Source organism: Pan troglodytes, chromosome 14 (genome assembly GCF_028858775.2).
Source record: "Pan troglodytes isolate AG18354 chromosome 14, NHGRI_mPanTro3-v2.0_pri, whole genome shotgun sequence".
Lineage (NCBI taxonomy): Eukaryota > Metazoa > Chordata > Mammalia > Primates > Hominidae > Pan > Pan troglodytes.
In genome coordinates this window covers 41,955,344-41,967,763 of record NC_072412.2, presented here as the reverse complement: position 1 = coordinate 41,967,763, position 12,420 = coordinate 41,955,344, and the positions used below count along the sequence as shown (strand labels likewise).

Genomic DNA, 12,420 nt, shown 5'->3' with positions numbered 1-12,420 from the left:
TTGAGAGAAGCAAACTCTTTCCCACCCATTATCTCTGGTTGACTCACACTGCTGTGGACATAGGCAACTTGAGGACACTCCTATAGTATCAAAGAGTGCTCAACCACTCTGATGTCCTCTTAGTAACTGATGCTCAAAAGTGAATCACATTACCTTATGTCTTCATGACAAGGCATCAGTCTTCGCAGGGTTTGAGTGAATTGAGAGCAATTGCCAGTGAGCTGTTTTGCAGTCTGCACTCATCATCCATGTTGTTTTCAGGGGTGAAGAACGTGTGCCAGGAAGATTTGTTTCATTCAGTAACTACATTATCAGGCTACACTCCATAAAGGCTGTGCTCTAGGCTCCGGGAATAGGGCAAAACACGGCAGAAGGGGTCCCTCACCATGTGGAAATTATAATCTGGAGGAGAGAAATGGAAGTCAACAATCAAAGGCACTGTTATTTCAGATGGTGATGTGTCCTGTGAGGACCATATCACAAGGTGATGTTAAAGAAGAAATTGGAGATGATAGGTTACTTAGGAAGGCCTCACTGCAGAGGTGACATCCAAGGACAAGGAAGAACCAGCCACATAGAGACTGGGGGAAGATGCATGGACTTAGATGGCCTACGAAGAGGGGAAGAGCAAGTGCAGAGGCTCTAAAGTACAAATGAGCTTGGACTGTTTGAGTCCCAAGTGATGGGAATTTTTTTTTTTTTTGAGACAGAGTTTTGCTCTGTCGCCCAGGCTGGAGTGCAGTGACATCATCTCCACTCACTGCAAACTCCATCTCCCAGGTTCAAGCGATTCTCCTGCCTCAGCCTCCTGAGTAGCTGGGACTATAGGTGCCCACCACCATGCCGGGCTAATTTTTGTGTTTTTAGTAGAGATGAGGTTTTGCCAGGTTGGCCAGGCTGGTCTCCTGACCTCAAGTGATGCACCAGCCTCAGCCTTCCAAAGCGCTGGGATTACAGGCATGAGCCACCACACCTCACCCCATGTGATGGGATTATAGTGAGTGAAGAAGAGAATGATACTCAGTGAGGGAGGAAAGGTAGGCAGGAGCAAGATAACACAACCTTTAATAAGCCAGTTTTATTCTAAGACCAATGGGAAGTCATGGGAGAATTTTAAGCAAAAGGAAGACATTTCTTTCATAATCTAGTAAGGTTGTTGTATGGGGACTAGATTACGGAAGGTGGGAGTGAAAGCACTAGCAAGGTGAAGATATAGTAATTTGAACTAGAATGGTATCCATGGAAAGAAATGAGTGAATTTAGGTTGTGTTCAGGAGGTAGAGCAAACAAGCCTTGTAGTGGTTTGGGTGTGGGGTGGAGGATGCTGAGTGAAAGCCCATCTTTGTTAATGACAAAAAGACTGGATAAGAACAGCTCCAGGCATGCAGGCAGTCCAGGATACCAGTGGTTGTGTTGTTTAATGGGGAGCAGGGTCACTTTCCTTTTCTTGATAGTTGAGTCTCCAGCGAAGTAGGATACTATTCTATCTGCATGCTGAGAGATTCAGAGAAGGTGACTTAAACATGGAGCTTGGCAGTGAAGCAGGCTGACTAGAATATGGCACTTGGGTAGATTTTATGGTAAGATGGGAAAGAAGCTTTATAATAGCTGAGGTGGAACCACAGCCCGATGGGACCTAAAGTTGTTGAGAGACAGCAACTGAGCCCACACACGGCTGGCATCTTAGCTAGCACTGAGCAAGCGCAGACAGCCAGAAACCCCCTCCAGCCTTTGACTTTGCTACCCAGCCTTTATTTGCCTCAAAGTTCCCTAATCTCCCACAGTCACTGGCCTGTAGCCACTCACCATGACCACATTCTGCTAATCTTCATGACTGAACAAGAGGCTCATGTGACTGGTTCCTGCCTCCCTTCCTTCCATAAATGTATATTTGCTGCTATGCACCAGGCATTGTGTTTCTGCTTCCCAGAAGCTTATAGTCTTATTTCTGCACTTCCTAAATAATCTGTTGATATCATAGGGTACCTATTGCAGTGCTATTTCTTCAGCTTCCAAGTCCCTGACTCTACTCAGCCATACGTGGGCAACTCAGAGCACGACGTTACCTGTGATTTATTATTTTAAATTTAAAAACTGTAATATGAAACACAGAAAGGTCCACAAAACAGATATTTATAGTGATTAATTATAAAGTGAACAACCAGGTAGCAAGCTCCAGAAATAGAATAATATAAGCTCACCTTCCATTTCTGCTTTTCATGTATGGGGTTTACTTTAGCAAGACTGGCAGTGGAGTGCAGGGAATATGGGAAGGACATCTATCTTGCAACAATAATGCCATAGAGCTATCTTTGGTTCTTCTTCATGTTTTGGTTCATGCTGAGGCTTCTGTCTTTCTCCAGCCTCTGAGGTTCATACCTGGCATGATTCTGAGGGCTGTAGTTTCTTTCTTGAACTAGGGTCTTGCTGAACTGGCAGGAGATGAGTGCCTGAAACTCTCAGGTTAAGAATTCGTACCCCCTTTGGCTTGAGCCAAGATTGGCACCAGCTCTAGTAAAGAGGGGTTAACAGCATGTCATATCGTTAGTGTGAAGAGAAGTTTCTGTGGATTTCTTCTAAGCTGAAGCCAGGAAGCTATCCCCACGGTCAGTTCATACAACACATTAGATTCTCAGAAATCTCTCAGCCCTGCAGCAAGTTTTCTACTCACACACATTTTTCATTGTTTTAAAGGGTAAATAATGCTTTTCTGGACCGACTCCAGGGCAAAAGTCAACCAGGTGGCCTCGAGCAATCTGGAGGCTGTTGGAATATGAATAGCGGTAACAGCTGGGTGAGTTTTTTCTTTTCTCTTAAATCATCTTTCAATGTTGAAGAATAAAAACAATGAGAATTTTTAATATATGTTTTGGCCTTCTCCCCAGATATTACGTTTTTGTTGTTGTGCTGTTTGGCAGTGTGATGGGCAGTCAGCCAGGGGGATTACTGTAAATTCCACAATAGCTTCTGCTAGAGGGACAAAGTCCTGATTTCAGCTCTGACCAATCACAATAAAAAATGACACCTGCCCTTTGTTCTCAGCATGATTGCCTGGACTCTAAGGGTTTTTATCATCCCTTGCCCAGACCTACAAAAAAACAAATGAACGTTTTTTTTTTTTTTTCAGAAAGATTTTAAATGAAATATGGTTATAAAAATAATAAGCATTCTCTAGTAATATATTCTCAGTCAAACTAACACATCAAAGAAACCAGTAGTTAATTTTTCACTAGGAAACGATTTTTTAAAAACCCTATAGCAAAAGGCACTTTTAAAAAATGAAATGTCCTTACCTATTTCTGTGATGAAAACCTTGCAACTGTGTTGCAATATGTGTTTAATGTATTTTGTGTGCATGATATATGATTGAACGAGCACCAAAGCTTTGGAACATATATAATTGTGAGGTTTGCAATGTGTACAAAATCAAAACTGAAGACCATAGGTCTTACAGTTTAATTGAAGCCCCAGTGTATAACTACCTTCTCTCTCTCTCACTCACTCCCTTTATATACACACATCAGATAGAAATCTGTAAACTGGTCAAAATACAACAAAATAATCAAGTGCTTGCTGACCTAGAAAATCTAGAGAAGATCTTCCTTTAATAAATACTTGACAGACAGAAGATCATGTTTAAGAAGTCAATCTGTTAGAAATCTTACAGCATGTATCTTTGAAAGACATCTAGTAGTTTACATTGATGAGTGGATTTTATAAATGTATACGTATTTAAGATAATTGAACAGAAGCAAATTTGCAGAGAACGCTGCCTGGATGTGTCTATTTATCCGTAATATATGCTCATTTGTTACACTCTGGCATTCAGAATAGGGACAGTATGGAACAGAGAAAATAATTGAAACGCAGGATCTTTGCATTGTGTGATACAAAGTACACATAGTGTCTTGTAACACTATGTGAGTAGGAGTCATGTGGAAAATGGGCCATTGTGAGTTGAAGACATTATCCAAGCTTGTATAACTTAGTTGTGAAACACAATTGGAATTTAGATTTTGGTCAGGGCTTGGAAACACACCGTATGGTTGTCATTTCTTCTCTATGGAACCGCTCTTAAAACTTAGAAAGCACCTATCTGGGACTGAGGGGAAGATGATGGGAGAGCATAAATGGATATCGCATAGGCTTCTGCTGAGGATGTGAGGATGTGGCAATCTGGCTCACCAATGACTATTGGCAGGCCTTAGTGAGCCATAAATCTCTGCTTAGACTCCTCACAGATCAAAGAGAGGAGCATTGTTGTTTCCTCATGATGTAATAGTGAGGCTGATTGGGTGAAATTTTTAGTAGGATGGGCATATCCAAGTCCAAAGGGGTTATCAGTGCTTTCCTTACTTAAAAGAAGCAGCAAGAGAAACCTGGGAAGTTCCTCAGGCTCCCACCTTCACCTCTGTTGACCTCCAGACATCTGCACTTCTGTGCTTGCTTTGCTTTATGATTTATCTTCTCCACCTCCTGGGGGACTTTGTTCTAATAATACTCTCTCCTCTCTACTGAATTGCTGAATGTTCCATCTCGACTAGAACACTTCCATCAGCATAAAACATAAATCAACATAAATTCTGTTGATAGCACATTTCCTTCTTGCTACTGCCCTGTTTCTCTGTCCTCCTTCAGAGTAAAACATCAAAAGGTGCCTCTCCTTGCTATCTCTAATTTCTTTATTTTTGCTATCTCTAATTTCTTTTTTTCTTAAACCCACTGTTAACAAGGTTTTAGAATCTACCCATCAAAAAGAATGTTCTTTTCATGGTCACTAAAAATGTTCACATTGCAAAATCCAACGATTATTTCTCAATCTTCATCTTTTGACTGATCGCCATTCTTTGTCATGGTGAATCACTCCCTCTTCTTTGAAATTGTTTCTTTACTTAGCTTCTGTGACACTGTACTCTCCTGGGTTTTCATATACCTCAGTGATAACCCCTTTTAATCCCTCTTTGCTGAATTCCTTGCATCTGCCTGTCCTTTCAACAGTGAAGTGCCTCAGGGATCTACCTTGGACCACTTTCTGAACTGATGTTCACTTAATACCATGATGACCTCATTCATTCTTATGAAATTAGATACTATCTATATGTTCATGACTCCCAAGTTTCTATTTCCAGCCAAGACCCCTTCCTCCAAACTCCAGACTTGTGTACCCAGTTGCCTACCCAACACATCTCTACTTATCCAAGATATGTAATAGACATTTCAGCCTTAACATGTCTAAAACCTAACCTTTGATCCCCTTTACCCTAGTGCTCTATCTGCACATTTTCCTGTTTCCATAACGGTGCAAGCCCTCTCTCACACCCACACAGCTAGCCATCAACAAATCCTCTTGACTCTTCCTTCCCAATACATCCAATCCAACAGCTTCTCACCACCCTCATCATCATTATCCTGCTTCCAGCCTCTCTCAGTGCTCATCCAGATGCTTGCAGTAGTCTCCTAGATGGTTTTCTTACTTCCACAATTACTTACCTACAGTCTGTTCTCGATACAAGACTGACAGAAGTCAGATTCTGACTCTGCATACCCCTCCAATGGCTTTCACCACCCCCCAAATCACTTGGAGTAAAAGCCGAAGTCCTTCCAGCAGCTTACCAGGTGCTGCATGGTCCAGACTCCTTCTTAGCCCTCTGGCTCTCCTGCTGCTCTCCTTCTTCATTTCTCTCTAGCCACACCAGCTTTCTTGCTGAGAGCACTGGGTGCTCTGTCTACACTATTCTCCAAAATATCCATATGCTTTGTCCTCCTTCATTTACTTTCTTGAATTCCACGGTCTCAGTGAGGTTACCTTGGCATCCTAGTTAAAGCTGCTGCCTGTCCTCTCACCCTGGCTCCTGCAGTCCCCTTTCTAGGCTCCCCTCCCTTTTTCTATAGCACTCTTCAACTTCTAACATACTTTTAAAACATAATTTCCTTGTATGTTTTGTTGACGGTTTACTCTTCGCCTCTCCCTGTGGTGTTGTATGTTCCACATTCTACAAGGGTGGGGCCATTGGATTGTTGTGTTCACTGGTGTATCCCAGGCATAAAACAATAACTGGAACTTACCACACACACAAGGAAACAAGTGGTTGTGATTCAACATCACAAACACATCAGAAAGACTTAGAGCCAGATGATTTCATATGCTAAAATGATTAGATACTGAATTTAAAATCATGATGTATAAAACGTTTGATGAAATAAAAATTGGATTTGAAATAATGAGGAAAAAATAGGAGATAATGAAAGACAACCAAGCAGACTTCAAAAAGAATTAAACCAAAATGCCATTTCTTATCAATTATTTGGCAAAAAAAAACTCCTAAAATATTGACAATATACTCTGTTGGCAAGGCTGTGGGGAAATGGGTACTTTACACATTATTGGTGGGCATGCAAAATGATACAAACACTATCAACATCAATGTCTTACTGTCTTCGCATTAAACGAAGACCAGGCCTATACATATTAGAGCCAAATTCTATTAAACTTTCAAGGAACAGATTATTTCAAATGTCTAGAAAGTTTTTCTGATTAAAAAGAAGGAAGTATTATCCAAAATGATTAAGCAGGTAAACGTGACTTTGAATTAAAATTAGACAAAGACTGTATAGAAAAAAAATAGACTCACTATCACTCATAAACATAGATTCAAAACAATCACAAGATTTTGACAAAATAAATATGAAAAAGCGTAACATATCCTGATGAGATAGGATTTGTTCCAGAATTGCAAGCTTGGCTTATTGCAGACAAAACAAAAAACCTACTGAGATAATTCACCTCATAAATTATAAGAGAAACTCCATACGATCATCTCAATTAGTACAGAAAAAGCATTTGCTAAATTACAATACTCACTTCTGGTAAAATCTTCTAGCAAACTGGGAATAGAAGGGAAATTTCTTTGCCTCATAAAGGGATCAAAACTGTATAATAATAATAAAAATACATTAAAAACATTTCCGTTAAGATATAAGGATTGAAAAGGGGAAAAAAAAAAAGCCTTTATAAATCACAGATGATACAATTATTTACGTAGAAAATCCAAAAGAATTTACATTCAAATTATTAGAAGAAAAAAAGGCTTGGCAATGTTAGTAGATATAAGATCAATATGTAAAAACTACATTTCTACACATTAGGAATAAATAAAAAATCTAATAAAAAGATCCAACCAAAAATATGAATGACCCTTTTTAAAAAATTCTAAAATTAGCCGGGCGCGGTAGCTCACGCCTGTAATCCCACCACACTGGGAGGCCGAGGTGGGCGGATCACGAGGTCAGGAGATCGAGACCATCCTGGCTAACAAGATGAAACCCCGTCTCTACTAAAAATACAAAAATATTAGCCGGGCGTGGTGGCGGGCTCCTGTAGTCCCAGCTACTTGGGAGGCTGAGGCGGGAGAATGGCGTGAACCTGGGAGGCGGAGCTTGCGGTGAGCAGGGATTGCGCCACTACAGTCCAGCCTGGGTGACAGAGCGAGACTCTTTCTCAAAAAAAAAAAAAAGAAAAGAAAAGAAAAAAAATTCTTAAATTTTGTAGAAAGATGCTGTGGAATAAATAAATGGAGAGTTATACCTTGTTAATAGATAGGAATGAGCTCTCAAATAAGCTATAGATTCACATAAATTGGAATCAAAGCAAAGAACCGAGAGTAACCAATTCACTCCTAAAGATAAAGAAGTATATATGGGGACTTAATTGTGTATTTAATGCGGTATGCAATTGGCCCAGCACACCCAACATTTCTGAATTTTTTAGTTTTTTTGTATGACAGACGGGGCAGAGCACATCACTGGGGGGAAACAGACTCCAGCAAATGCTGTGGGGACAATTGAGTACTTACATGAAATTAGGTCCCGACATAATTCATAAAAAAATTCTAACTGGATTAAAGCTTATAAATAGGAAGGAAGACTTTTACATTTTAGAAAATAAAAGAGGCTGTTTATAAAATAGAGCTGAGAAAGGATTTTGTAAGACCCAAGGTATAAACAACAATAACAAAAATAACTATATCTACATTAAATTTTAAAACATCTGTTCATAAAAGAATATCATACAAAAGTAAGAGGAGAGGCCATAAATTAAACTTTTATTTAGGACATGTTCTGCAAATAACAAGTGGACAAAATTAATATATAGAATTAGCAACTTAAATTATATCAATATATTTGAATTACTATTAAATTAAGGATATGTCACCATTTAAAGACTGATAGATGAGGACTGAGCTTCTCCAAAGAATGAAAGAGGAAAGCTATGCCTCAATTCACAGAGGCTTGGAGGAAATATCGGAACCAGTAAAAAGCCAGAGACAGAGTAAACAAGGAGGAAGGCAGAAATTATGATAAAACCAAGCCAGGGAAAGAAGCAGTGGTTTCTTGAAATGTCATATAGACACTTAAGCAGTAGGCCCCCAATAACTGTGTATGTTAGGTGGATTGATTTTTATTTTTTAATCATTGTTAATTTAAATCAGTCTTCTCATATTTCTTAACATATACATTTATTCTTCAATAATTGCTTTTATATGTAAAAAATATATTTTTTTATTTTTCTAGGGTTCTCTATTAGTTTTTTTGAGGCACCTAAGGTGGGTCACTTAAAAACATCCCTTTAAATAATATTTCCTCTGATACAGTAGGTGAGGCTCTTTGGGATGCTGTGGAAACTCTAAATCCTATGTCTTCAAGGGCAGTTAAGCATTTCCTATGACCAATGAGGCAACCTGAGATTTTAATTTCCCAAAGTGTTAGAAGAAACAGCAATGGTGTGTATTCCATACGTAGCGTGGCCCAGCACTGCAGAAGGCTTGATGGAGGTTTCTTGACCCTTTGCACATGGTAGGAGTGGAGACTCATCAATCTATCTCCCTACATCAAGGTCCTCTTAGAAGTCACCTTTCTGTTGCATAATACAGCGTAACCCTACTTGAGACATTTCCATTTAAATTGCTCTGTTCCACATGTGTTCATCCTGTCCTTGCTGTAACTGTGTAGGTGGGTGACAACATTTTCGAACTGTATGTTTGTCACCTCTGTTAGTCTATCTCTAAGAACACAGCCAATAAGACATCACTTGACAAGCCATTACCTTATTGACCAAGACTATTTTGTGAATCAAATGCAATGTGACTTGAAAATAAAATCGTTTCAATGGTCATTTAAGTTGTTAATTTTAAAAAATGGTCATTTTAGCTTGATGCATAAGAGCGTTCTTTGCAGGAACTTCATTTTTGACTACAAAGGCTTTGAATTTTATTTCGCTGCTTGCAGTAATTTTTGTTTTCTTTTTCTTCCAGGGTATATGAGAAAATATTGACTCCTATCTGGCCTTCATCAACTGACCTCGAAAAGCCTCATGAGATGCTTTTTCTTAATGTGATTTTGTTCAGCCTCACTGTTTTTACCTTAATTTCAACTGCCCACACACTTGACCGTGCAGTCAGGAGTGACTGGCTTCTCCTTGTCCTCATTTATGCATGTTTGGAGGAGCTGATTCCTGAACTCATATTTAATCTCTGCTGCCAGGGAAATGCTACATTATTTTTCTAATTGGAAGTATAATTAGAGTGATGTTGGTAGGGTAGAAAAAGAGGGAGTCACTTGATGCTTTCAGGTTAATCAGAGCTATGGGTGCTATAGGCTTGTCTTTCTAAGTGACATATTCTTATCTAATTCTCAGATCAGGTTTTGAAAAGCTTTGGGGGTCTTTTTAGATTTTAATCCCTACTTTCTTTATGGTACAAATATGTACAAAAGAAAAAGGTCTTATATTCTTTTACACAAATTTATAAATAAATTTGAACTCCTGTATAAATGGGTCATTTTTATTTTTAATGAAAAGTTATTGGGGTTTTCTCTCTTGAAGGGTCTCATTTTAATTCCCCTTTCCAGGCCATATAGATCAAATATAGTACTGTCATTACTGTTGGCTCTTGTTTTGGTCTTGACTAGTAGTGTTACCCTGATTTTCAGAGGGGGACAGTTTATCTCCAGAAAGGCCAATGTTTGTATACACATCAGCTAGACACAAATATAGACATCATATGTAGTTTGTACATGTTTCAGAAACTTGTTTTTTCTTTGCTCTGTGCAACCTATTTCCTATTGCTAGTTCAGCTGGCTTTCTTATTCACTTCTGTGACCTTGAACCAGTTCTCAGACCCTAGAGTGTAAGAGCATTGATTTTCTACGCTGTGTAATCTAGCTCAATCCCTCTGTCCCCTCCGCCTCACCGTCCCCCAGCCACCACATTGTATAGCAAAAGCATTACATTCAATCCTAGAATAAAGATAAATACAACAAATCATCTTTGCAGCTGGACAACTAATAATACTTTGCAGCATTAAGAGATCTTCTGTGTTACCAATCACTCTGTTGAAATGAACTTTCCAAATCTCTTTATTCAAGAAAACATGGGGTTTTGAAATTCTTGGGCCAAGAGACATAACTGAGGGGTTCGCAGAGCTAGGCAAGGGTGCGCTAGGAAAGGGCCACATTGGTGGGTTGGGGGTAACAGAGAGCAGATGGTGTCAGGAAGAAGTTTCTCTGGAGTAAATAATGTGGATATTCTTGGTTTCCCTCTCCTCCGCCAGCTGAAGCTGTGTTAGTGCTGTTGACACTAATATAAAATGTTTGGTCCATTTGAAATCCTTGTCATTGCCTTACATGGGGGAAACTCAATCCCCCAGCCTGTGTTGGAAACATCACCAAACTGATTGTAAATGTGCGGCTGTAGCAGACATTTTAGTGTGGTGGTGTGCAGCCATTTCGACCCTACACCTGCCAGCCTGGCTACCTTACAGTTGTGTTCCGATTTTTGCGTCTATGCTTGGTGTGCCTCACTTGCTGCATTTTCCAGCATGCAACCAGGAGTTGATGTAGGAAAAAGGGATGCTTTCTTACTTTGGAAGCTCTCAGGGAAGTTGGTGTCAATTTCTCCTCCACTGCCTGGCCTTCCCTGCACTCCCAAAGATTTTGTGCAGATGGGTAGTTCCATTTTTTAAAAATTGTGCAGATATGGAAAATTGTGACTTCATGACCAAAACTATCTAGAATATGTGTGGGGGTGTAAACATCTTGCTTAATCAAATATCTATGTAGGCAGAGGTAACCAGGAAAGAAGCAAGAGTTGCTGCCTAAAGGAGCCCACCATTTTACTTTTCACATTTAATCTGCCATGTTGAATCAATTGGAATAAAACCTGACTCGCAGGTAACTGGACAGGAAATCCCTAAGTTCCACCATTTCTATGCTTAATTTTAACGTCCCCCCCGCTTTTTTTTTTTGTAGAAAATAAAAACAAGAAAATCGTTCCAATGTAAGATGTTTGTTATAGAAACTTTAGGCAATACAGGTGTGTAATAAAATGTTTAATAAACTTTTAAACACTTTTGTATTTGGATTTACCACTTTTTCCTTTGTGGTTTCTTCTTGGTATCATGTTGATAGATCCTAAAATCTGCAAAGCAACAACCTCTACCCAGTGGCCTATTTTAACAAAACAAAGGATTTCCCCTACTACTGGGCTTAGTTATATTATAGTAGATAGTCAGGCAGACAGGAGCAGGCCAAGAGAGGCCCCCCCCTACCAGGAATGTCAGGCAACCATCAGGTGATGGTCAGCCAAGTTATTTTTGTTGTTTTTTTTTTTTTTTGAGACGGAGTCTCACTCTGTTGCCCAGGTTGGAGTACAGTGGCATGACCTCGGCTCACTGCAACCTCTGCTACCCGGGTTCAAGAGATTCTCCTGCCTCAAACTCCCAAGTAGCTGGGATTACAGTCTCCCCCCCGCCACCACGCCCAGCTAATTGTTGTATTTTTAGTATAGATGGGGTTTTGCCACGTTGGCGAGGCTGGTCTCAAACTCCTGACCTCAGGTGATCTGCCTGCCTCAGCCTCCCAAAGTGCTGGGATTACAGGCATGAGCCACTGCACCCAGCCGGCCAGCCAGTTGTTAAGCTGACTCTCTAAAATAATAATTGGTTGCAGCCAGTGCCAGGGAAAGGCAGTCTCCCAATAGATAGAAACACCTGAAACTGGTGATCAGCAGTTTCTGATAAGATCTCAGGATTTGGGCAAGAAAGCTCAAGCATGTGCATTAAGGGGCAAAATGGCAGAGTTTAATTGATACATGACCTTACAGGAACATTCGACTGGTAAGGGAAGAACGCCTCAAGTAAGTATATGCACAACTCCAGTAAACACACTGGGCTTGCGGCCCCTCCCAAGAGCTGGCCAGCCACTGCGCATGCAGACAGCCCACCCCAAGGGAATCATTGACTCCAGAAGATTGCCAACATATAAAACCCCAAGTCAAAGGCCAAACCATGCACCCAATCTCCCAAATTGCTCACTTGGCCTTCTTCCAAGTGTACTTGACTTCCTTTCATTCCTGCTCTAATTTTT

At 40.1% G+C, this 12,420-nt stretch overlaps 1 protein-coding gene across 4 annotated transcripts in view; it reads left to right on the top strand.

Annotated features, from left to right (window-relative positions):
- The window catches only part of EPSTI1 (epithelial stromal interaction 1), a 103,981-nt gene extending 92,561 nt beyond the window's left edge, over positions 1–11,420 (top strand). For 3 of the 4 annotated variants that reach the window (XM_063792102.1, XM_016925260.4, XM_001152734.8), the window contains 2 exons: positions 2,695–2,794; positions 9,312–11,420. In XM_063792102.1, coding sequence (XP_063648172.1) covers positions 2,695–2,794; positions 9,312–9,320 — 109 coding nt within the window. In that variant the 3' untranslated portion in view covers positions 9,321–11,420. Of the gene's footprint in view, positions 1–2,694; positions 2,795–8,571; positions 8,604–9,311 lie in introns of all 4 variants that reach the window. The other variant, XM_016925261.4, reaches the window with a different exon arrangement.
- The last annotated feature ends 1,000 nt before the right edge of the window (positions 11,421–12,420 follow it).